The sequence below is a fragment of the Saccostrea echinata genome, unplaced genomic scaffold (assembly GCF_033153115.1).
Source record: "Saccostrea echinata isolate AGI-Se365-2 ecotype Australia unplaced genomic scaffold, CSIRO_AGI_Sech_v1 ptg000009l, whole genome shotgun sequence".
Classification (NCBI taxonomy): domain Eukaryota; kingdom Metazoa; phylum Mollusca; class Bivalvia; order Ostreida; family Ostreidae; genus Saccostrea; species Saccostrea echinata.
Window position 1 is genome coordinate 48,101,352 of NW_026889758.1, and position 27,220 is coordinate 48,128,571.

The window sequence follows — 27,220 nt, forward strand, 5'->3', positions numbered from 1 at the left end:
CACAGAAAAAGAAAAATGGCGAGACGCGTGTTGGAAGAAGATTTGAAAACTATCGAGTTCGAGACAAGTGAAGATGTTGATGTTACCCCGACATTTGATCACATGGGTTTACGAGAAGATCTTCTAAGAGGAATATATGCATATGGTTGGTACAATTACAAATGGAAGTAAATTACGTCGTTTTGAATTCAGGGAACAGGCACTTGTTTCAGTAATATAGTATGTTAAAACAAGGTATCTAACTCCAAATTACATGGAGTGCCCACTACCCAGAATTGCAGTCATTCGCTTTCAGAGAAAACGAAGTGGAAAAATGACTACAGTATTACCGTTTTCTTCTTGATCTACCATAATTTATCGACATTACCACAGGAGTCGGCAATTTTATCAAAGTAGTAGTATCTTTATTGGCGTATACATTACATATATTGCCAATAAAGTCAAAGGTACTTAGGTCTTGGTTTATAAATATGTAAAATAAAGTTAATAATGTTTGAAAATGTGTTAAAAATCATGTTTTAGGAATTTTTTGCAAGATGTGAGGGTTTTTACAAGAAGTAATCAATGTTCCGAGACGTCCGGTGCATAAAGATCGGTAGGTGCAGCATTATTTTCAAAGAACAAGCCATGTAAACAAGCAAGTTGACCAGACGCCATTAAGGAGCATGCATACCTTTATTTTATTTTTTTACATATCAATAAGGTACATACATATTTATAAACCAAGACCCAAGTACCTGTGAATAAAGTGAAAATAAATTATAAAGAGGCATAAATCCTACCGAAGTGAGCTTCATGAGCATAGTGAGGGAAGTGACAGAAAGGCAACAAGTTTTCTCAGTATTCGCTAATTCACTATCCAACCAACATCGAACACCAGATATCAACACTGTAGTGTTAATTAATTAATTCCTTACATTTTTTACTCTACAACAACTCTATACAATCATTTTAATCCCATTTCTGCACATCTCGCTCATAACCAGAGACCACTGACAATTCTGCGTGACCTCACATTCACTGCAAATGGAACTATATGGTACGTATTAGTTAAGGAAGCGATTGCAAGGCGTCACGTGATCGACTCATGTGATGTTTAAAAAAAGAAGATTTACGGTAACCATTTCCGGAATAACAGCTGAATAAGGAGCGTGATTATGATTGCGCACATGACAAAAGATCTTCGTGGCAATATTTTTAAAACAGAGAAAGAATAAGATAAATATGTGATGTTGCAGAGTGTTGGTGAGCGTGACGCGGATCTACATCTATGAATAGATATTCATTTCCTAGAAGCTTCAGAATGCGTGATTTTCTCAGTGATTATAATGAATATAGGCCTATATGGATGGACAGATAAACGAATGCGATTTTCATATATTCGTGTATAGACCAGTAATTTGAGGTCGCATGCTGGACATGAACGTATTTTTAAAAATATTGCAGAGGATATTGTTTTCCTCTGTAAGATCTTCTCTAGCATTTTCAACTCTTACATCGACCATGTAAACATTGAATCGTCGGCACATTATTGCGTAAACATTTGTTGTGGTAAAATGTTTTATGCGTCGTATTTGGTAAAAACTTAAAACTTAAAACACTTCTTCTGACAGAAAAGAAAAGTTTCTTTTTGCAAGTTTTCACAAATCTAGCAAAAAAATACGCATGTAAGAATGACAGACGAAACTAAGAGAGGTTAATTCTGACAATCGAGGTACTACAGAGGTACCAGGTATACCAGAGAGAGAAAATTATTTTGAGCATATACATGTATAAAAAAAAAACCCAAACATTTCAACTCATCATGCTCACGGGAATATATTTGAAAAATGAATTAAATTTTTTAAAATTCACGAGGACATGAACAAAGACGCTTCACATCAGCATATTTCATGAACCGCGTGAGCATGAAGCGCAAATTTATAAATGTCATTCTACGATTATTTTTGAAACAAAACAGTTTGCACTATAGTTTTGACGTCAAGTGTGGCATTATGACGTCACAATGGAGATATGTAGGCTTACCTAGTTCATGAGAAAATGAATTGTTTTCTAACTTGCAATGAATCTGAAGGAAAAATATTTGCGAATGTAAATATTAAATAGCAAATCACTAAAATCTGTCAAATAAGATAATAGCTAGGATTTTTATATACGATATATATTGCAGGTACAAGTTCTCTGAATCTCTGAAATAACCTATTCATTCAATGTGTTCAAGTGACTGCCCCCCCCCCCCCCCCCGCCTTTCCGATACCAAGTCACAGTGCAGAAAACTCGATGAGTGTTCAGAGCATGAACAATTTGGCTTTTAGACCACTGTGCACTGGTTTAGAATGTATATACTTATATTGATATAATAACGGAATGAATATTTTGGAGATGGGGAAATAAAAAAAAATATGCATATTGTTGTTTTTTGTGTACATGATACTTATATCATTCTGCTATCATTCTGCTCTATGTATAAAATGAGCAACCACCACAAGATTTTCAGGAAAAAATATTTATTAATCTATACGTATTTTCTATAGTTTTTTTTTTTTTTTTATCAGATTATGCATATTAAAGGTTCAGCAACAAACCATCAGATTAAAATTCATGAACTTTTAATATTTTAGGAAGGGGGGGGGGGGTATTGAAATGCATGTAGCTTAAAAAAGAATGTGATGATCCCACTTCATATTTTAACCATAAGTCACTTATAATAATTGTTACAAAATATATTAATTTTAGGAAAATTCATTGGGCAATTTTTTGTCAAGACGTTGAAAACTGCTCTTGGGGTGAAAATATTACTGCAAATTTACAATGACTACTCCCCAAAGCAACTGTGGCATTAGTACACCTATCAATAGTTTCCGATACAATTTTTATTTTCGATGAATTTAAAGCATATTATTTAATATCTGGCGAAAATTATTTAATTTGTTTCAATTTTGATACCTGTATGGCATACTAAAAATTTCACTACATAAATATCAAAATATTGAAAAACGGTGGTTACCATGGCAACCATATCTTCCTTATAACCTTGATGACCATGGTTGAAATTTTCATATTATGATTCCATTAACGTAAGGCAAATTATATGTAAAAATGAGAAAAATTCATAGAGCGGATTTTTTTCATGTACCCTTGCAATCTCTTCCTTAAATGAAAAAGATTGAAGAATTCCGAAAGGTGATGGTAAGTATCTGATTATCTCTCTTTCTTTTTGAATAATCATATTTTAATTTTATTAGGGGATAGTGTTGGATAATGTTTTTTCCTTGTTTGAACATTAAAAAATAAAGAAAATTTCAATGCATTGGTAATTTTTTTTTAATAATGTATGTATCAATTTGATGAATAATTACTTTTGGCAGTGAACGTGACATCACACAGAAATTGTCATTGGCTGCTGGTTATGAACGAAATGTGCAGAAATGGGATTAAAGTGATTGTGTAGGGTAGTTGTAGAGTAAAAAAATGTCAGTTAATTAATTAACACTATGGAGTTGATATCTGGTGTTTGATGTTGGTTGAATAGCCAATCAAAGAACTCAAGAAAACTTGTTGTCATCCTCTGGCTATGCTCATAAAGCTCACTGGTAGGATTTATGCCTGTTTATCATTTCTTTTCACTTTATTGATAAAATTGCTGGCGCCTGTGCAAAAACCATCTATGTCACGCTTGCCTTTATTGTCACTGTCTAGTCTGGTCAAAACAATTTTTTACCATAATTTATTGCTTGCTGACTGGAAAATTTATTTCACACCTCAATGCACTAGTCATTGGTATAAAAAAGATTCAAATACCAGGGCTTTCAAAAAGATTAGAAACAGGTGGCACTTGTACAAAAATGGGAGGTACCTTGTGGAAGCGATTTTAATTATGGGTACTGGCAAATTTTGAAAGGCCTGAAATACCATGTTGAAAAATTCAATGTTAATATATGACTTTCACATTCTAAAGAGTTATCTGTCATTGTTGGGGTACAATCATCCTTTGTAACTTACCTCTAAATATTTTAAACCTTTGAATGCTTTCGGACAATTTTGTACCATTCCTGTATCGCCATAGTATGGAGCATCAAGGAAAACATAATGAACATAATACATACAGATTTATTTTGTAAGACACTGCCCCATAAAGTTGTAATATTATAGAGGAAAAACAGTGGGTTACACCCAAGATATTAAATTATAGAATATTTTAAACCTTCAAACGCTTTCGGACAATTTTGTACTGTTCCTGTATTGCCATAGTATGGGACATCAAAGAAAACATAATGAACATAATTATTATTATACATACAGATTTAATTTATAAGACACTGCCCCATAAAGTTCTTAATATTATAGAGAGAAAACAGTGGGTTATGCCCGTTGACCCCAGATTGACCCCTGCAAAGGGAAATAACTATTGTAAACATGGAAGTCGTCTCTTCAGATATTTTTATTACTAGATACAGTAAAACTTGTCTAATACGGACACCACTGGTGCCAAAGGAAATAGCCAGATTAGACAACATTCCGGATTGGACAATATTTTAAACAAATGAATTTACTGAAATGGTCTTAACGTTAACATTGTATTAAGTAAGATTTCAGATTACACAACATCCGGATTAGACAAGTTTCACTGTATAATGTTCTTCCAGATAACAGTTTCATTGCAATAACATACAATATTTTCTGAGGTAATAATTGAATCAACTTTTTAGTTAATCAAATACATGTATAAAAAGATATTCTGTCCAAGACCAGTATAGCAGATTATTGTTTGAAATGATTTTTCATAGATTTGAAATCAATGCTTAACATGATGTATAATCCTTGCATTTTTTTTAGTGAATGCTTTTTTTTAGGGTTTGAAAAGCCATCAGCCATTCAGCAAAGATCAATTAAACCAATAGTAAAGGGAAGAGATGTCATTGCACAGTAAGTAATCGTATTGGATAGACTGGATATTTAAGCTTCAAACTCTGACAGATGTAATTACTTATTTTGATATATGAGGGTTATCCATATAGTTCATGGACAATGAGGTTTTTATCAAACTGAATGGTCATAGATAAACTTAATGTATACCAAAATATTTGTTGTGAAGATCCAAGTCAGAATACTAGTAGTTTGGTTTTGATTGTTTGAACTTAATATTTTTGTAAAAATCACGGTCTTTAAAGGTCTCAGATAGCGTGCACAGCCCAGGGTTCAAATGGAACAAATTTTAAATAAATTTTTCAGATTAAAAAGATTATTTTCTTTATTAAATAGGTCAAACTCAATAAAAATTAAATATTTCAAAAATAAATCAACTGTTTTCCTTTTCTGAAATCTTTAGTATCTCTTATTGGAGAGATAATGAAAATATTAAAAAAAAAATTCAAAAATTGACAGGAAAGTAATTAAATCATTCATTGATTTGAAATTGGTATAAACGATTTTTCAGTGGTGTGTACAATTAAGAAGACACTAAAAAAAGTTGAAAATCACTTTGATGAAAATAGCATATCCCTATTCTTGACATTGTTATAAATGTAGAGCAGTGTCAGACTGGACTGTGTAGTCTTTGTATATGAAGTATTTATACTGATGATGCTTGTAAATAATTGTATATTGTTTTGAATTTTTAAAATTTACTCAATTGTGGACTATATATAAGTAATTCTTATGGAACCCTCTAACTACTAACTAGCCAGAATGGAGATGTGAACTATAGTGTTCCCGTGTTAAACCCCTCTCCCATTATAATGCCACCCCCTCTTACTGCCAAAAAACTCTGAAGTCCTATTTTCCTCTCTATATTATATAAAACCTTATTTTATTGCTCTTCCCCCACCTATCGCCATCCGCCAATGTATTTCAGGAAAAAATCTGTTTGTTACTGTTATTATCACCCCACTAATTACCACCAATATGTGCACATTTTGAATTGGTTTTCAACATTCAGGTCGGAGTATTGGTATAAGAATAATTTAAGTGACAAACATGCAGTTCAGAATATATATTTACAATGTACATCCCAAATGAACCCTAGATCAGCACATTTAAACCTCTTTAATATCATTGAAGATCACGTCATTGGCTAGATTTATTTGACTGTACAGTCTTCTGTTTACATCTCATATTAAGTCTGCAGAAGACAGGTAAGAAGAACAGACTTTATCAAACTACATAAATAGAATTACTTTACACGAAGTAAAAAAGTCAAATTATGTTCTATGGACTCTGGCTAAACTGATTTATAAAATACACTAAACCTCATTATTTTGAACTTGATGGGACCAAGACAATACTTCGAGATATCCAAGGATTTGAGATATCTAGGGCAATATACTCAAAAAATGTTATAAAATAGTTTTTAGAACAGCTTATACAGGTTTTATTTATTCGAAAACACATATCTATCAGAAAATAATCTTATTTTTTCATTCTCCCCAAATCTTTACTTTTATATCAATACGGAAATTTGGTGCAAAAATTTTACCATGAACAAATTTATTTGAATCTAAAACAACGGAATAAACAAAGCTATGATTAAAAAACACACTTTCCCCAGATTTTGGATGTCCTATTACTTTATGTTTCACAAACTTTAAAGACAGGAATCATAGTAAAACAGTTATTATATAATACATAAGAAAAGAAAATCTTTGATTTCCACACATTTTCTTTAATCCATAAGTGTATATTATTGAGTCTTTGATTTTAAAGGTAATAAAATTTAAAAGTTTCAATATATGAATCCAGGGCACAGTCTGGAACAGGAAAGACAGCCACCTTTTCGATCTCCATTCTACAATGTTTGGACACACAGATAAGGGAAACACAAGCTCTTGTTCTCTCCCCAACCAGAGAGTTAGCAGTTCAAATTCAGAAGGTATCAAAGCTTAATGCATCTTATTGAAAAGAATAATATCTACACACAGGTACATCTTCCCTAGTCAAGGGTTTTCAGCCCACTCATGTAGTCTTCTCTGCTCCCATTATGGGGAGTGGAGCAGAAAGAAGGCCCTTGGCTAGCAAAGATTACCAAAGTACGTTTAGCTCAATATTTAAATCAGTATATTCATCACATAAGCACAGTCTTTAAATCTTTGTTTTATTCCTATGTTTTATTTCCACAAAAGACATTGAAAATTAATAATTTTATATATAGTCATACATTTATCAAACAATTAATTTTGTCGTACGTTGTAGGTGATCCTCGCCCTTGGAGATTACATGAGTGTGCAGTGCCATGCCTGTATTGGTGGTACAAACATTGGAGAAGACATCAGGAAGCTGGACTATGGACAACATGTTGTTTCTGGAACACCAGGAAGAGTGTTTGGTATATACATGTACATGTACTGAGTTCTATGACATTCAGAACAGTTTCCAAGGCTATTTCTATCTTTTTTCAGAGGCAGACCTTTTCATCAACAAAATTTCCTACACGCAGAATTAATATTATTATTATACATGTAGATATTAAAAAATGATTTCTTAGTAAAAAGTACAGTTTTTTCTTTTAAGTGTGTGCTGAATATGTTCTTTATATAACATAAGGTACAATGTTTCAGATATGATAAGAAGAAGAAATCTCCGAACAAGATCCATAAAAATGCTGGTGTTTGATGAAGCAGATGAAATGTTAAATAAAGGTGAGTTGCCTTTTATAAATGAAACTTGCAAGTGTGCAATCATTTGTAAAATTTCATTATGTAAAATCAGTCAGAAAATGCTAGACATGATCGAGAAGTTATTAAAGAATTTTTTTTATTTGACAGTATGTTCTCATTCAAAACAAAATAGCAAATCTGTGTTGATTGAATTCTTTTTATAGCATTCTTACAAATGTCATTCTTTTTGTTACAAACAGGATTTAAAGAGCAGATCTATGATGTGTACAGATACCTCCCTCCAGCTACGCAAGTCGTATTAATCTCTGCTACACTCCCACACGAGATCCTTGAGATGACCAACAAATTCATGACAGACCCCATTAGAATCTTGGTCAAACGGTCAGTTGTTTGAATATAAATACACAGATGTTTTCGAAACCACGAGTTTTGAACATTTTGATATGGTATTCAATACAAGATATTTATGTATTTTTGACTTGTAGACAAAAAGAAAAATCATATTAAGGTTAACAGTTTGAAGTGAATTTTTATCAAATTTCCTAAATAGAATGAGGAACTCACTTTAATACTGTTTATTCCTTTTTCATAAAGGGCTCATTTTTTCACTGTTTTCTGTGTGCCAATTCTAGATTGGCATCAACGTATATTTGTACATAAATGGTTGATAATACTTTTTCATAGTAATTATTATTCCTTGGTCTGTAATGCTATTTCATAGTAATTCAATATTAGTAATTAGTCCATGGCCTATAAATACACCAGTGTTTGAATACACTTACATGTAAATAAGTACAAATGCAATGTAAACTTTGTTCATTTATGAAATTCTTGTAAATGTTCGGAAGTATAACAACAATTAAATTGATCTTTGTAAATTCCAGTGATGAGTTGACTTTGGAGGGAATCAAACAGTTCTTTGTTGCTGTTGAAAGAGAAGAGTGGAAGTTTGATACATTGTGTGACCTCTATGATACTCTTACCATCACACAGGCAGTCATATTTTGCAACACAAAGAGAAAGGTATCTATATGGATCTTTTTTTTTTTTTGAAAGAGAGACTTCCTTGTATATGTAATAATTCACTAATATTTCACTGTAATGAACATAATTGAATTTACTACATATACTTAGAAATCTTATTATTAATATTTTCATTTATATTAATACTAAGATTTCTGTCACCAGCGTGGTGCAGTGATTAGAGCGTCTGCTCTAGAGTCGCGGAGTAAGGAGTTGATCCTTATGTCGCGGGTTCGAATCCCACCGTGGGACGTGGAGACTGGTCCTTCGGATGAGACCGTATAAGCTGAGGTCTCATGTCACAGTAAAAGCTGGCACGAAAAAGATCCCTCACTGCTCAAATGCCCTGAGTGCTGAGTATAGGTCAAAATTTGCAGCTCTCCACCGGCAAGTGGTGGCGTCTCCATATGAGTGAAAACTTCTCTCGAGAGACAAACTACAAACAAAATACTAAGATTTCTAAATATATGTTGTTAATTCAATTGTGTTCATTACAGTGTAATATTAATGAATTATTCATTTATTTGTGCAAATAAATCACTTTGTGTGGATAACAATTTTCTTCTGTTTATTCATTGTCCAATTTTATTCAAGGTATTTTATGTAAATGCGTTCATATTTTGAATTTGATTAGGTTCACCCACACTTTTGACATTTATTGTGACTGTAGCTGAAGGTTGAACACCTTAAAGTTTTTTAAGGATGGAACATGAGTATGGCATATGTTTTGTAACCTTTTGTGCATGATTTGTACTAAATATCTGACAGGTTGATTGGTTAACAGAGAAGATGAGGGAGGCCAACTTCACCGTATCCTCCATGCATGGTGACATGGTACAGAAGGAGAGGGACGCCATCATGAAAGAATTCCGCTCGGGGGCCAGGTAATAATAACATCAACGTCATTCCTGTTGATCAGTACTCAATACTGTTGAAAATGCCTTCTATCTTTTACGTCATCATTCAGTTCTAATTGTTTCTGAAGTATGTATTTTGTTAATTTCAGTCGAGTGTTAATAACAACAGATGTGTGGGCCAGAGGCATTGATGTACAGCAAGTGTCTCTTGTCATAAACTATGACCTCCCAAACAACAGAGAATTGTACATCCACAGGTACGCCAATAATTATTAATCACCATTATGCCTGCTAGATCTTTTGAGATGCATTTTTTTTCACAGTTCAAAAGAAGTCAAACTATGACACTACATCAAGTTTAAGGGCTCTGATGATTTCACATTTACCTCATTTCTTAATATCTTTGATGAAAATACAGATCCCTAATCTGAGCCTTTGAATAAATAATAGCTTTAGATGCAGAGCATGACTGATAGAGTGTTTTAAATATGCCTTTTTTCTTGTTTTGCAGAATTGGTCGATCAGGTAGATTTGGACGTAAGGGTGTGGCCATTAACTTTGTCAAGAATGATGATATCAGGATCTTGAGAGACATTGAACAGTACTATGCCACACAAATTGATGAAATGCCAATGAACGGTTAGTTTCTACGTGGATTTAACTAATTATATAAAAATAGTTAAATGCTATTAGTGGAGAACAGGCATTTCTGATAGTTTCACATTGCATTTCTGTAATAATATTTAAGAGAATTCAATTGTAAGAACACATATTTAAATTTAAAATGCAATAAGTACACTCTCTAATGTGATACCACAACAAAGGAATGAAAAAGTATTTAATATTACAAGGGTATATTATTTTGTGGAAAAGATTATGGTTGTATTGGATTTTCTTGTGCTTAGATATTGTTATATCAAATTTTTGAAGACCATTTAATGGGCTGACTGGAACTACTGAATAATGATTTCAGCATGCTTTCTCTCTTTTACAGTGGCAGATTTGATCTAATCTGAAGTATGGGGAGGATCTAATCAACTGCTTGGTGAGGATATCATGTATATGGGTGACGTCAAAGGAGATTGTGTTATACAAGAGGACTTAACCATTGACACTTTTAATTGTGACATAAACTGTGCATTGTTCTTTTGGGTTTCATCTGAAACAAACTTCATCAATCATGAACATTTTGTAGCATACTCTGTCCATTTCAGTCTCATGTAAACACGTGTACATTTGTAAATCCAAGTGTTTTAGTTTTCTTTTATTGCATAAACAAAAGATAAATAAAATTAATAAGCTTTGTAGCTCTGATATTGGTTTTATTTTTTATCTCTCAATATCTGCATAATAATGTTATACTGTGATATATTTATGTGTTGCATCAACAATGGTTGAGTTCAGGATGTTGGAATTTGCAATAATTCAACCAGCATGTATTGGAAAGCTTGTTCTATAGCTGCCACTATTTGAAAATCAAATGCTCACTTTTTTACAGCAATGTGTGAGCTGTGTAAGTTGAACAGATTTCTTTGGCATAGCAGTGTGATGTTTGAGAATATTTTTCAAATTGACAATTTTATTGTTGGCAGTATTGCACTATTTGATCTTCAATGTCTTTCATATTTTGCAGGACATATGCTAACCTATTTTCATCCATTTCAAACTGCACAACATCAGCCTTCTGAAAAAAAAGAGAAAGAAATATATACCCGAGGATTTGTCTTTAAATAGGAAAATTAAGTGTCAATTAAGGGATAAATGATAATTTACATGATTATAGCAGATATCCCAAAAATACCTGTGATTCCTGAGGATTTTCTATCTGAAGTTCAACTATAGCAGTTGGTTCATTCATATTTTCTGTATTCTTAGCTTGTGACTTGACATCAATACGCCATGACACTTTTTTCAGGGTATTGTTCCAATTTGTTTTTGAGACCAAAGTGTCATGAATTTTATTCTTATGTACTTTCCAGAATTTCCTATATGCACTAGCTTCTTCTTCTGACATTGCTGCCTCTCTCCTCTTCATTTGTGAAGTTAAAAATGCTTCTAATTGATTGAAATCCATATCAGCTGATACTATACTCTGGAAATGGGGAAGAAAGTTTTGTACCATTGATATTCAGTATCTTGTTTATTGTCATATTCTTATCATGGCTCTATTAAACAATGCAGTAAAACGAAGAACCAGTGCACCCCCCCCCCCCTTTTTTTTGTGGAAATAGGTATACTTTGAAATATCTATCTAGTGACAGGTCTTTTCAAGTTCCATATAACATTTCGTCACTGATAAAATGTTCTATCTACTAATGATAAAGCTTTTCAAAGCTACTTTTTGATATTTAAAAAAAAAATTGTGGTAAGAAAAGGGCAAAATATTGGGACATTAACCAGAATTGTCTAGGAGCAATCTTATTTCAGGATCAAGTCAAGACAAAATAATTTTGGAATTTCACCTGATGATATGGGCATTCATTCACTTGGTCAGACCTCAATTTTATATACATAAAAACTATGAGTAAACCTATTGAATTTAAATCTTTAGAATTTGGTGCATGCTGAATATTTTGATGTGCTTTTGAGTGGGAGTGAATGATTAGGCCTTTTTGAGTTTTCAACTTCAACTAAAAAGTATTCAAAAGATTTTTTTAATTACTTTACAAAATGTGAAAAGAAGTGTTTCAAGAAGTTTTGTTCATTATTTGCAATCTGTCGTGATCGGTTGATAGCTAAACTGAAAAAAAATATTGATCAGGACTTTAACTGGTTATAAATTTATCATCAAAGGTAAAATACACAGATATCACAATATCAACCAACTAATGTTATTCTGTTGGACTGAACATTAAACTTGTTAAAAGCAGCAGGTACAATTTAAAGTGCATATGTTTGTTGCTGGAGTACAACATCACAAACCTTCATGTAACTTGAACATCTTTTGAGTAATAATGCATACTCTTCGTCAGCCAAATCCGGAAATATCTGACTCTTTAAAAACTCATCTGTGTATTCAGATTCATTGTAGTAATTTCTTTTGGCTAATCCCGTTAACAAAGCTGATATGTTTTTCACATTGTCTGCCATTTTGATTGTCATGTGACTTTTCCCCCTTCCAGCAAGAGTTAATTTGTTCAATGATGAATTAAATTCTCTTACAGTATTATTCGAATTGAGTACGGTGATTATTAAACATTATTGTTGTTTAAATCTAAGACTTTAGAAACCTCTTATTTATTAATGTACATGTTTATGAATATCTTTATATAGAACGAGTAATTTTACGTACAACTGCACTGAGAAAAGCCGGTAAAGTATGGCAAGTCACTTGTACCGGAGAAGTGGCGAATTGGACAGTGTTACAGCTTTGTACAAGGAATCCAGCTCTGTAGATCAGGAACAAGATGCTAATACTGCTTTTCTTGAGTTGGAGAAAGGTTTTTTCAACCCTAATTATGGCATTATATTAACCTGATGATGCATTCATTATCGACTTCAAATGCAGCACCTGAATATTAAAGTCATTTCTGTTTTTTTATGCCCCCGTATCGAAGATTCGGGGGTATATAGTTTTTTCCCTGTCCGTCCGTCTTTTTGTCCGTAAAAACTTTAACCTTGCCCATAACTTTTGATTTGTTGGAGCTATGGCTTTCATATTTCACATGTGTATTCCTTGTGACACGACCTTTCTTTGGGTACCACCATACTTGACCTTGACCTTGGAGTTTGACCCAGTTTTGCAAAATTTTACCAAACTTTAACCATGGCCATAACTTTTGAACAATTAGTGCTAGGGCTTTCATACTTCACGTGTGTAATGCTTGTGACAAGACCTTCCTTTGGATACCAACAACTTTGACCTTTTGACCTTGACCTAGGAGTTTGACCCACTTTTGAAAAACTTTAACCTTGGCCATAACTTTTGAATGGTTGGTGTTAGGGCTTTCATGCTTCACGTATGTAATCCTTGTGACAAGACCTTTCTTTTGATATGAACAACTTTGACCCTTTGACCTTGACGTCTGACCTACTTTTGGAAAAACTTTAACCTTGGTCATAACTTTTGAATGATTGGTGCTTCGGCTTTCATATTTCACCTGTGTATTTCTTGGAAGAAGCCCTTTCCTTGGGCACCATTAATTTTGACCATTTACCCTTGACCTTGATGTTTGACATACTTTTGAAAAAACGTTAACTTTTTCCATATCTATTCAATGGTTGCTGCTAGGGCTTTCATATTTCACAGGTATATTCCTCTAGACAAGACCTTACTTTGGGTGTCAACATATTTTATTTGCATCAGAGAAATTTTAACCTTTGCTGTAAGTTGCCATACGGGGGCATCAGTGTTTCACAAACACACCTTGCTTTTTTTGTTTGTTTGTTTTTTTTTTGTCATTGATTTTTTTTTCTACTGGATGTTGAACATTTTGCCTTTACCGAAAATTAGCATAAAAATGTTATAGGTGTTAATAATTATTTAAAATTTCGAGGTATGTTTTACAGTTTATTCATTTAAAGGGAAATCAACATATATTATGCTTTCAGGATTGAGGTCAGCAAAGCTTGGAGTGCAATGTGAAGCAGTAGTCAAATTCCCAAGATTGTTTGAGAAATACCCCTTTCCCATTATAATCAATTCTGCATTTCTAAAGCTTGCCGATGTGTTTAGGGTTGCTGATGTATTTAAAGAAGGGTAAGTGATTATTTTCAAATAAAAAAAAATAATGTAGTTTTGAATGGAGCATCATAGAAAAGAAGTGGAAACAATGATGTTTTAAGATGGTAGAGTCTCTGATGTGAGTTTTCAAAATTTTTCTTGCCTAAATTGTGGAGATCAAGTAACTATTTTTGAAGACATAGGTTTGTTTTAGTATGAAGAATTGCAAATGTAAATTCAACATTTCATCTTTTCAATCTAGGAATAATTTATTGCGATGGTGCATTCTTCGGGTGATTCAGCAAAGTGACAAACACCTGGACAAAGTGTTCAATGTAGACGAGTTTGTAAGGAGGCTTTACACAGTCATACACAGTAATGACTCTGTTGCTCGGGCTCTTGCTATCAGGTATGAAAGAAAATCTTATGATAACAGTTATAAAAGTTATATATTAATTATAAATTTTAACAATTTTATTGGTTATAATACTATGTGTATAAATCACCATGTGGTTTACTACATGTACATGTATCTGTGTATTTTAATTTATCTAAGCTAATTTTCAAGTAAGATTTAATAATTTTTTTGAGATTTTAGAAGTATTTCCACTGACTTTGTCTAACTATTTGCTATAGAACACTGGGAAGTATTGCCTGTATTATATCAGAGAGGAAGAATGCTCACCATAGTGTTGTCAATGGTCTGGACTCACATGATGCAGTGGAAGTAGATGCAGCTATATTTGCTGCAGATAAATTTTCTGCAAAGTCCAAGTAAGTTTTGAGATGTTTTTAGCTTATGTGAGCCAAATGCGTAGTTAAACTATTCTGACTGAAGCATGCATTGCATCTGTGTGGTGTTTTTTAATCTGTTTTTAACTTTTCAATTTTATCTTCCTGTCCTGAACCACTATGTCACAAATATGTGCAAGGCATCCTCGGACAAAGGCTAGTTGAAATGAAACATTAGACTCTTGTGAAGGGAGATAACTAAGAAAATTAAAAAATGTATGGGGTTTATATTTGACAGTCTCTTTCTTCTCAACAACCATTGGGCTACTAAAGTGAAAACTTATGAAGAAAGCCTTTTCATTGAGATTTTTTTTAAAGTAGTTTCCCAGATAATTGTGATATTTTTAAATGGTTGGATTTTGTTTTCAGAGTGTTTGCAGCCAATATTTGTAGTAAGATAGCTGAAATGATTGAGGATATTGCCACTCCAGTACACCTCAAACTACAGTTGATCCCCATAATGAAGAATATGTATCACGACAGTTCTACTGCAGCCAAGGTAGATAAGGAGTTCCTGTAGACTCTGTTTCTTATTAATAAGGAATATAAGTAATATCGAATCCAGTTTACTACTAGCTAGTGTATCCAGTCTCTTTGCCTCTAAGGTTTCCCAAATCGAGTCTCTTCTAGCCATTTTGATCAAACAAATGGTAGCATTTTCCTTTAACAAGAACAAACCTCCCGTAATTTTTACATTGTGACGTCACAGTCTATACTGAAACAGCCTGAACTGCAACAAAGATGACAAAACAGAAGAATAACGATCCACAGAATTTATGGACTATTTTATTAATCATAAAAAACAATTATTTAATTTACTTACTAAATCTTAAGTCAGAAAAAGCCCTAGAGACAACGTAAACTGATTACATCTTGTATAAAATACTGTTGTTAAGCAGTTCAACATATGTACAAAACAGTCCACATTTTATTGTGTTTATAGCAACGTCATCCACATTTTTTACTTCAATAGATAAATTTACATGCTTGATTGTTCTGATGACGACCGTCTCTGGTCAAAACCGGTCAACAAAATAAATTCACTACTGCATTCTCACAAAGTGTTGGTGATCTGTTTTATATCTTCAAGTTTAACAAGAAGGAATAAGTACATTTACAGTTAAATTGTCTTTGCAACTTACACATTAATGAAGAAAATTTTAAAAAGTTCTCAAATGAAACATTATTAATTTGAACAGGACTATGGGTTGGTAAGCTCCAAGAATTTTATGCTGAGATGTATATTAAAAGAAACATGTACATATTGTACACATCTACTACAGGCTAGTTTTGCATATATTTTGATTTCTTTTCAGGCAAGAGGCATTTGTCTTCATTTGCTATCCACTTTCCCAGCTGAAAAATTTGTGACTTTAAACCTGGAGACCTTGACCCATTTAGCAGTGAGGTCACTAGGAGATGTACACAGCCAGATAGAACTTCTGATACATCATCTCAAAACTGATCCAAGAAACAGTGTAAAATTAATGTCCCTAAGAAGCCTAAATCTGCTAGCCAGAAAATCTCCCCAACTCTGGAAATACAACTCTGTTGAGGTAGATATCAATTGATTATTTATCAATAAGATTGATTGATAGAGTGAAAAGAGGTAAGAAGCAATTTTCATCTCCTACTCTGTTGTGTTCTGTAGGAGTTACTGACCTTTGCTATTTCCTGTCCCTCCTTCCTGTTGAAGTGGGCGTCTCTCCAGGTGTTGACCTCCCTGTCCTCCTCATTTGCTTTCCAGATGTTTCTCCACAGAGACAGTAAGACTCGTTATATTTATGTACAATTGTGGTTTCAAAACTGAAAGAGAAAAGTCTTGAATAAAGAATTTGTTGGAAAGTCTTAAATGAATTTAATATTTATTCAAACATCAAATACCTTTTATTTTTCTTTGGTAGTGACAATATCAGATATTCAGAAAGTTCTGGAAGTCTGTAATATCTGCTATCAGACCCAGGATGCTGTCCTGTCCAGTAAAGCTATAGAATTTTACTCCAATGTAGCTGTTGCTTACAAGAAAAGCAGTAAGTTTGTTATTAATCATCAGAACTGATCTGAAAAAAGGATATTTTTAACAAATTCAGCAATGTTGTTTATTTCATGTAAAAGGAAAAACTTCAATTCAAATTTTAGAAAATGCTTTAATTCTTTTTAATGAGATTGCAGATAACATAAGAGTTTTGTACTCTGTGTTTCAGAGGCCTGTATGATAGAAGTAGAACAGGATTTGATAGAAGGGGCTCGACTGGCTATAACCACACAGATATGTATCTCTGTATGGAGTCAGGAGCTTAAAGACAAGCAAGCTCTACTGGTAAGCATACATTATTTCTGTTCTGTTCTACCATTCCATTTTCGTAAAAATAATAACTTATTTTATACAAGGTTATGAGTAGTAGGGAATCATGGGTAGTTTTGTGGTTGTTTTTTGCAGATCATACATTTACATAATTGCAAAAAAGGTATAATTCAATCCCACATCTTTAGTGTTGCAGATCAAATGGAGTTAAATTTCAAAAAAACTTTTATTAATAAAGAAGTGTACGAGACTCAATGTATAGAGTATTGTTTTCTTTTGTGGTATCTGTTGACACTTATTATAAGATGGCTTGTTCATGAGTTAAGTATATTTATTGCTTGTTTTCACTTGTTTCTATCTGTTTTTTCCAGTGTTGTCTGAAATGTCTTGTAAATCTTGTGAATACTTACCCAGAAATTGGTGAAACCTTTGTAATGGAATTAACACAGCTTCTGGAATCTGCATCAGGTATATACACTTGAATTTTGATATCTCCAACATCAATATCTTGAAAACCATGGGTACATGTATGTCTAAGTGAGTAGTAGGTCCCTTCCACTTTTTCTTTATGTATTTTATCCTCAGTATCATGAACTTGTGGATATCCCATTTTTTCTTGGTCCCATTGAGTTTTAGACAACGAGATTTGATTGTACATTCAAAATGTTTTAAGTTTGTCATGATACAGTAAAACTCGGTTATAGTGAAGTCCTTGGGACCTGTGAATTTACTTCCTTATATCCATAATTCATTATATCTTTTTAATATATTCGTTAAAGTATATATAACAAAGTCGAATTCGTTAAAGTATATATAACCAAGTCGCAATATGCATCTTTTCCTTCAAGTATGACTACCAAATATGTTCTGGGAGGTATTAGATACAAAATTATACTTGGGGTTCTAAATATTTCTGAGGAATGGAATTTCAAATCTAAATACTTATAAACAATAATGTCAGTTTAATATTTTGAAGTTTAAGATATTGAAAATTCGTTATACAAGATGGAATTTTCCTTATTTTTAACCTCTACGGGACAGAAAATCAGTTCGCTATATCCGTAAATTCGTTATATCAGAGTTCATTATAACCGTAATATTTTCCTAGGATTTGTTAAAAATTTTGCCGGGGATTCCAAAAATATTCACTATATCCATGGATTCACTACATCCGTGTTCATACTAAACGAGTTTTACTGTATTAAAATATAAATGCATTTCAGAATTCTCAAGGGTTCAATTCTCAAGTATGAATTAAGATGGCTTATGTTTTCCTATGATTAGATGAGAACTGCGTCAAAATTTGTGAATGTCTAGCTGCCTTGGGGTCTACCAACCATCAGCTGGTTGAAGATAATCTTGGTCAACTACTTCAAGTTTTCCAGAACCTGTCATCTAAAGCTGCAACAAAACACCAACTAGAGGTAAAATAACAATTCATCAGGTAGAGGGAAAATAACATCAGTTAGAGATTAAATGACAAACAATCCACTAGATGTTAAAAGACAAAACATCAGCTAGAGGTACAGTTTTGTAAAATAATAAAACATCAGGTACATGTAGAGAGAAAATAACATCAGTTAATGATTTTAAAATAACAAAACATCCACTAGAGGTTAAATAATAGAACATCAGCTAGAAGTAAAATTAAAACATCAGCAATAAGGAAAATAAAACATCATCCACTAGAGGTAAAATACCAAAACATCAGCATGAGGTAAAAATTACAAAAACATCAACTATAGGTAAAAATAAGAAAAACATCAACTTGAGGTAAAATGATAAAACATCAGCTAGAGGTAAAAATAACAAATCATCAGCTAGAGCTAATATAACAAAACCTCAACTAGATGAAAAATAACAAAACATCAGCTAGATGAAAAATATCAAAACTTCAGCTAGAGATAAAATAGCAAAACTTCAGCTAGAGGTAAGAGAACAAAAATATATGCTAGAAGTAAAATGACAAAACATCAACTAGAGGTTAAATACCAAAACTTCACCTAGAGGTAAAATATCAAAATTTCAGCTAGATATAAAATAACAAAACTTTAGCTAGAGGTAAAATATCAAAATTTCAGCTAGATATAAAATAACAGAACTTCAGCTAGAGGTAAAATATCAAAACTTCAGCTAGATATGAAATAGCAAAACATTAACTAGAGGTAAAATAGCAAAACATCAGCTAGAGATTGGTGTTCACTTGTGTCTTCCACAGAAGAAACAATATTCAGTATGTTGTATTACCAATATAAGAAACTTCATGCCTTTTACTATTCAGATATCTGATAGAATTTTCCTATAATAGTTGTGCCTTGTTTTAAGTATAATTATAGTTTCAAATTACTTGTACATAAAATTGAATTGAATTTTTAAAACAATTCATATATTATATATTGTGGTGTGCCATTTCTGCTTTTGAAAGTACATGTACTTGTATTCACATCTGCATTTTCTATTTTCAGTGTTGTTTGTATCTGGGAACTGTCTTTTTTCAAGTGGCTGGAGGAGACACCATTCCCTTACATATCCAGAGTATGATACTTCAGTGTGTTTCTAAGGCCATGGATGATTGGTTTGGATACAAAGTTGGTAGACAAGGCATGCGATATGGACAGTATCGGATAGCATCTGAGATATTTCATAATCTTGCACAACATGTAAGAATTATAACCCTTCCTTCCTCAGAATCACTCTAACTGTCAGTCTGTTGTTCCATATATCTCTCCATAGTCATTTTTATCCAGAGGTCATCTCTAAAACTCAATATTTTTTCTTTAGATTTTGTAGAAAAATATATACTATTTAAACTTTTGCACCAAATATTTTCAGATTTATTTGTCAAATTTAAAAAAAAAAAGAAAAAAGGGTATTGCTTTTTGAATTTTTAACGTAACTTTTGTGACTGGAATAAGAAGAGTAAAATTCTGTTTCAAATTTAATAGTTTGAAACTGAGAAACTTTAGCAACTTATACTTCATACAAAGGTAACTTGTGACCAGAAGTCTGTCCTGACCTTATACCATGGTCATTTGGAAAAAGTCAAGGTCACAGGGTACAAAATTATTTGATAATTGTTCTAGCCTTAACTTTGAAATATAGAAGATTATATTTAAGACAAGTTTTGCCTGTAAAGTGAAGGGTATCCTGAACCTCATTGAGGGTAATTTGGACAAGGTCAGGGTGACACAGTTGCCCCTCTGAGGGTATTAGTCCCATTAAGACAGTTATAAACATTACTTTCATTTCCAGTTCTTTTTTAAAAGATTTTAGATGATCATAAAATTTAGAGAGGGGGAGAAACCTATCAAATTTTAAATAGAAACAAATCTAAACTTAATGGATATTCTATCTCTTGCTGTAAAACATTGCTTATTGTAACTCTTACAATCTTAAGCATTGTTTTGCTAGGTTGCCTCTGAGCATAACTACTTCTGGCTGACAGGACTTCATGGAATCTGTGCTGCAGAGGCCTGTGTAGACAAATCAGAGACTAACATGAAGATTCTGATGTCACAAGTATCAGAAATGCTGGTCTTATATCAACGGGCATTGGTGTCATTAAAGGTCTGTGAAATTTACTGATAGGCATTCTGTGTATTACTGCTATAAGACCTCTCTGTGGAGTGACTGAGTTAGTATATTGTAAACCAGCTTCTTTTCACAGCTACAGATGACTCTTGATGGTTCAAACTTCGAAATCTTAAAGTTCATTATCTCTCAAAGTGAGTCTTCAGTCCCACTTTTTTTTCTCCTATCTAATTAAACAGATTTACTCTTGATTTCTTGAACTCTCAGCCTTGATAAACCCTAGATGTCTCAAAGTCAAAATGCAGTCCCGTATTGTAATTTACCCTCGATAGTAGAAAGTGGATTCATTACAAACATAATTCATTATTTCTGTTAACTTCACTATGTATTTGAAAGCCACAGGTATTGAAAATCTTTTTGCTATAAACGTGAATTCATTATAAGCGTGTTTGCTATAAGCATCTTTTTTTACTGTATGCATTTATATTGATTTTATTCATAGTCTAGGTCTGTATATTTACCTAGAAATACTAAGGAATATCATTGTTAAATCACAAGTGTATTAGGGGACGACCATTTGATTCAGAGGTGGGGGGATGGGGGGCTAAAAGTAAAGCTAAAAAAAAAAAAGAGTATCGTCAGACTTCTGGTTTATTTATTACAGGCGACCTCTACTGGTGTGGGTAGTATGGTCTTTCAGTGTGAGTTTGTTTGTCTGAGGATCTGGCTCTTACAGACACACCAACAACTGGTCCACACCTGTAACACGTTCAGGACCTGTCCCCCACCAGCCATCGCCACAGCTATGGCTGTCTCCAACAGACATGAAATCTCCAGGGTCAGCCAAATACTGAATCAGGTCAGAAATTAATCTTCTTTTGTCTTAATCAAAAAAATATATATTCCCTGGTTATAAATCAAAATGATCAATAACCATGTCACAAACTCTAATGCTAGTATTCAGTCTTGGTTGTGGTTTTATACCAACTGATATTTTGTAAAGTTGATTTCTTCATGAATTGATGAAGGGTTACCCCAATGTGTGAGTTTCCATGTAATAAACATTTGCATTTGTGTTCTAGAGGCAGGCCCCAGACTGTTGTTTAGCAGTTGATCATATGTTTAAAATCCATTTCATCTTTAAAAATCTTATTGAAAGTACCTCAGAGACAAATTTCATACAATGTGATAATACACAAAGATTCCTCACCAAACTGTAAAATTTTTGTCATGAGTCCAGATCTCCAAGTCCCTGGTGGAAGTCATAGAAATTCGTAATAATCATATGACTGTGACTGTCGATTGGGCTCTTGTTTTTTTTTTCAGTTGGGAAAGTGTCTGAAGGAGTACGAGTCCCTGAGTGAGAGGTTCGCAGATCTTTATCAGTCAGCGTTTGATGCAGACAATCACACTCTACACACCATTCTTCTGTATCCTTATAACATCATGTTTACAAATAAAAACATGAAGGACACTTATTTTGATTTTATCAAGCAAATCTGTATATTAGTATATACATGGTAAGAACTATGCAGTCATGCTAAATCTGGATTACCCGTCTACATTTTACACCCATTTAATTGAACATTAATAAAAATTTGGCTTTGAAAAAGTGTTTTAAAAATATTTTCTGTTTTCCATTGATTTCTATAGTGAAAAACACAAGGTTTAACAAAAATTATAGATTATCTCTCTTTATTTTCCCAAATAAGTTATTTTTTGTGAAAATTCATATACAGTTGAACTTTGATATCTCGAACACTTATATCTCGAATACCATGGATATGTCATAGTGATTTTGAAGTCCCAACCCCTTATTCTTTAAGTATTTTGACCTGGATATCTCGATTCCTCTGATATCTTGAAATTTTCTCCCATTGATTTCGAGATAACGAGGTTTAACTAAAAATATCTATATAAATATGCAAAATCATTCAAATATGTAAACTTTTGAAAACTGACTTGGAGGTAGGAGGCAGAACTATCTTCCAACCTTCAAGCAGGGTTCAGGGACAGAATTCTGATATTTCTCATGTCAAATTTTGACACAAATACTTGCAGTGTTTAAAAGAGCCAGAGTTGACTTCTCTAAGGGCTCTTTTCATTGGTTGTAATTTAAGGACATACGCAACGTAGTTTGAATTTTATTGTCTTTTTCCCTGGAGTTGAAGAGTTCCAATACTTAAAGGAACTGTGTACTACATTTTAATGTCTATATATGCTGTTGTACACTTCTTCTAAAACAAGTTTTGATAAACAAATCATCAGAATATATGTTTAGTAATTTTTGTATATTTTTCTTAAAATTATACAAGAATTTTCATCAATTGATATCTTTTCAAAACCCATGGTAATGCATGCTGATTTTTGTCTACAAACATCTGATGGCACTAAAATCTTAAATTAAGAATGTCTAGAAAAATTATCAGTAGGTAAGGTACGTTGCGTATGTCCTTAACATGTAAAAGTATTTTTTCAATTCCTTAACTTGAGAATTAGATTGCAGCAAAGTTGTGAGGTGATCAAGTCCTGTATTTTGACATTCATTAGAAGTAGCCATGCCAGGTGAGCAACAATACTCACAGAATGATATTGATCACTATACTGTTTTTTAGCTATGACATGCATTCATGACATTTTTAACCAGGCTCATTGCTCAAAGAGCAATAGCTGGATTTTGTCACCTTGAACAACCGGATGCTGACTGAACAGCCACCCAATGAAGTTTAGGTGTAAAAATATAGTACATACTCTAGATCACTATTGAGACAACTCAAACATTAAATCAAACAAAAGAAAAGAAAGTAATAGGAGTTTTTTTCCCTAAACAAGTAAACATAAATGAAATGCATCTTGAATACATGTATTTTAATCTTTGAAAATATACTTGGTTTTCATTTCCAATGTTAGAATGAGTAAAGGAATATGAATAGAGTTCACATCGTCAAGCTAACATGTGGGTTACACATACCTGGTGCACAAATTGGCAGGATTTTTTTTCTTTTCCAAAAGATAGGTAAATTTGGACCCCTGATTAATTAGGATTATGGTAGAAGGTCCCTTAATTATAAATTTGATTTTCTTTATTTCCAGGTATTTACAGTTTGGGGCACTGACAACCACAGACAGAGACACGTTAACTGTCACAATTCAGTCCATACAAAGAGATCTCAACAGCATCATTCAGAATCAGAGCAGTGAAGGACTGACACATGTGGTAAACAACTAAACAGTAAAAAAAATACACTACAAAATCATAACACACACGTGGTAAACAACTACACAGTAAAACAAAAATACACTACAAAATCATAACACACACATGGTAAACAACTTCACAGTCAAAAAAAATAAACTACACAATCTGTCATAACATACTGACACATGTGGTAAACAACTAAACAGTCCAAAAATACAGTACAAAATCTGTCATAACATACTTTCACTGTAACCAGGTACACTGTTATGAAAATACAGTTGAAATTTAGTATCTCAAACATTGATATCTTGAATACAATAGAAATGTCAAGGTTAGCTGGAAGTTCCAGTCACTTTTTCTTATGTTCATGTGTTTTAACTTTGATATCTCATGTCCTCAGATATCTTTTATTTATTTTTCCCTGTCTCCTTAAGTTCAAGATAAAGAAGTCTGACTTAAAATTTAATATGAGCTGCTTTTTCTACTTTTGTATGTAACAGTGATAGACTATTAGCCAAAGTGACAGACAGAACATGTAAAATCAAATATTTGTGCTTTTACTTTCAGCATGTTGATTTCCTGTGTCAGTGTGTGCGAAAATTAGTACAGACCCCATTTACCTATCCAAGGTTCTTCTTTCAAACACTACAGGCTACTAATATAAAGGTAAGAAGGATCAGTGTTTATACAGGAAATATGGAGATAACAAACAGTAATCATGCTCAAAAGTCCATTTATGGGATCAGGTGCCATGGAGGAGAATGCATCCCTTGTCAACCGGTCACACTGTTGTGTTCTCCTTGTCACAATCGGGAAATATGAAAAAAATTGTTGACAATTCAGTGCGTAAATAATGGCCTAACAAATGGTAAGAAAAATGTCAGTCAGCATTTGACTTAATGACAGATTACATTTGCTGACAAGGTCATTGTATTGACCATAGAACTTGCAAAATGAGATTGTTGATATTCTTGTTTTATCAACTTGTTTGTCAATAGCTTGCATACAGTTTCATTTTTATTGCAGTTTTAGTTTCCTTCTCATTAGGAAATTTAAAACCAGTGAATGTTAATTACACTGGAGTTGTTCAAAAGTGCACTGTGTGTAGGTTTGATTTGTATACCACTTGATGCAGTAACTAGACCTTAATGCTTCACTTCACCAAGACACTCAAGCATAAAATTTAGGTCAAATGCAGGATTTAGTACATGCTTGAGACAAAGAAAAGAACCACTTGTTTAAGTTATGTTTGGATATTTCTAAACCAGCAACAAAATCCCTGGTTCACTTAAAAGTGTTTTCATAGTATGACCACATGCTTCATGGTATTGATTATGCATATCAAGGCAACCAGATTGTAATGAAAGGTCCATGTTCATTTCTAATTTGTATTCAACCCTATCTGAGTATGATACACTGTATACAGGGAAATCTTAGTCCCCATTGCCTTTGTCAAAATGGGTGAATTTAAAATGGGGTGAATTAAAAGAAGGAAGCATTTTCTCATTAGCACAACTGTACCTGGGCAAATTTAAAACACGTCAAAATTGTTTCTTAGTGTGAAAGGGCAAAAATAACATGTCGAAAATAACCCTGATACAGTACCGTATATGGACAGGAGAGGAAGAAGGGAGATTCTAATCTACATGTACAATTTGTATACAGTATACATTTTACCTTTTAAAGGTTTTATGGACAGGATTTGATTTTGACATGAAAATGTCCAATATGATAGGCCTCATTCATTGATTTTGACATGTTTTAGTTGGCAGTTTCTCCCCAGCAGTCCTCAGCTCTTGATCCTGTTCAGGTCCACAAGGACACTCAGTTGACTGTGAAAGTTGAGGGCATTGTACAACATGGGCGTCTTAGAAATCTGTTCCGAAAAGTAGCCAAAGTACAAATTTCTGCCAGTTCAGAAATCGTAAACAAAGCTTCAACCTCCACAGATCAAAAGGTATGCTTTTTACACTCAGATTTAAGGATTGAGACATATTTATTTACCTCTAACTACAGTTCTTTATTACTGGTGAAGATTATTTAATTGGAGGAACAAAGTCTGTAGAAACTGGGAGACATGGATTTTTTTAGCCCCAATTATTTACATGCTTAAAAATTCATTATAGTCTAGATAATTTGTGCACTCTCATTCATGGGCTTTGGCATAAGCAATATTTAGATCTTTTTACTACCATATAGGATGCAGTAACTGGACAATATATTTATATATGTTATATTAGCTATTGTGTATAGCATTTGTAATTTGTATATAAGCATTAGTTTCAATAGTAAAAAAAAAGTGAAATCACAAGAAGATGAATGTATGTTTTGAACTGCTGTTTATGTATTTAAAACATGCCTTTAAAGCATGCTAGGTTCAATTAATATGCTTCACTCATTTATTTATGTTTTAGATTTCACTGGTTACTACCAACAACCTGAGCCAGAGTGTGGAGCCTCACAATGACTATTTCTCTGTGAACTTCCTGTTGACCTTTCCTGTAACTGGGTCACACACTGTTCACATTCAAGCAGATGTAATTGATGAAAATAAGACACTATGGAAGACAGGCCCTACATTTTCTTTGTCTGTGAAGTCCTTTGATGACTCAATCAGTAAGAAACCTCAACATAAACCTGTCAGAACATCGTTTGGTCAAATGCCGCCAAGTGTGTCTTCCTCTTCTAGTGCTAGTAACCAATAAAACATATTTAGCAAAAAGTGGTCTTGTTTTTTGTACATTTGCTTTGTTGGTTGTATTCTTTCAAAACTTGACAAAACTGTTGACATTGGCAGATGAACTTTGCTTCAAGCATTTAAAATTAGTTATTAATAGAATTTTTCTCCTTATACATGTACCTGTATATGATGAAGCATTGTCTTCTGGTACATATAATTGGCAATAACTCTTCTTCAAAAATTATGAATTGGAGGAGTGAGTCAGGTTGAGCTTGATGATGCTGGTCAGAAATTAGTTCACTGCTGCACATATACAGTCAAACCTCGTTATCTCGAACTCGATGGGACCAAGAAAAAACGTTGAGATATCTGAGGATTTGAGATATCAAGGTTAAAATTCTTAAAGAAATAGAGGTTGGGACTTCCAAATCACTTCAACACATCCATGGTATTTGAAATATCGTTGTTCGAGATACCGAAGTTCAACTGTATATGTATCCTATTTGTTCCTTCGAGCTAAAGTCATGTCCATCCAAAGCATATACATGCATATCTTT

General features: G+C 33.0%; 2 protein-coding genes across 2 annotated transcripts; one reads left to right on the top strand and one right to left on the bottom strand.

Moving 5' to 3' along the window:
• Positions 1-26,705, top strand: LOC133182954 (integrator complex subunit 7-like). Its single transcript, XM_061317849.1, has 29 exons — positions 1-145; positions 4,854-4,926; positions 6,739-6,868; positions 7,189-7,321; positions 7,554-7,634; positions 7,853-7,994; positions 8,498-8,636; positions 9,405-9,520; positions 9,643-9,750; positions 10,005-10,132; positions 14,045-14,192; positions 14,419-14,565; positions 14,793-14,930; positions 15,318-15,447; positions 16,265-16,504; positions 16,600-16,714; positions 16,853-16,978; positions 17,153-17,268; positions 17,625-17,721; positions 18,538-18,677; positions 19,719-19,913; positions 20,665-20,820; positions 21,449-21,643; positions 22,111-22,214; positions 23,284-23,349; positions 23,878-24,001; positions 24,551-24,649; positions 25,749-25,940; positions 26,398-26,705. The coding sequence occupies exons 1-29, from the start codon at positions 16-18 to the stop codon at positions 26,686-26,688; spliced, it is 3,999 nt and encodes a 1,332-aa protein (XP_061173833.1). The 5' UTR covers positions 1-15; the 3' UTR covers positions 26,689-26,705.
• LOC133182953 (COMM domain-containing protein 1-like) lies at positions 10,743-12,599 on the bottom strand. The gene is made up of 3 exons (XM_061317848.1): positions 12,416-12,599; positions 11,295-11,585; positions 10,743-11,177 (listed from the first exon to the last, which is right to left on the bottom strand). Exons 1-3 carry the CDS (start codon positions 12,593-12,595, stop codon positions 11,073-11,075), a joined length of 576 nt encoding a protein of 191 aa, XP_061173832.1. The 5' UTR covers positions 12,596-12,599; the 3' UTR covers positions 10,743-11,072.
• Positions 26,706-27,220: the final 515 nt, after the last annotated feature.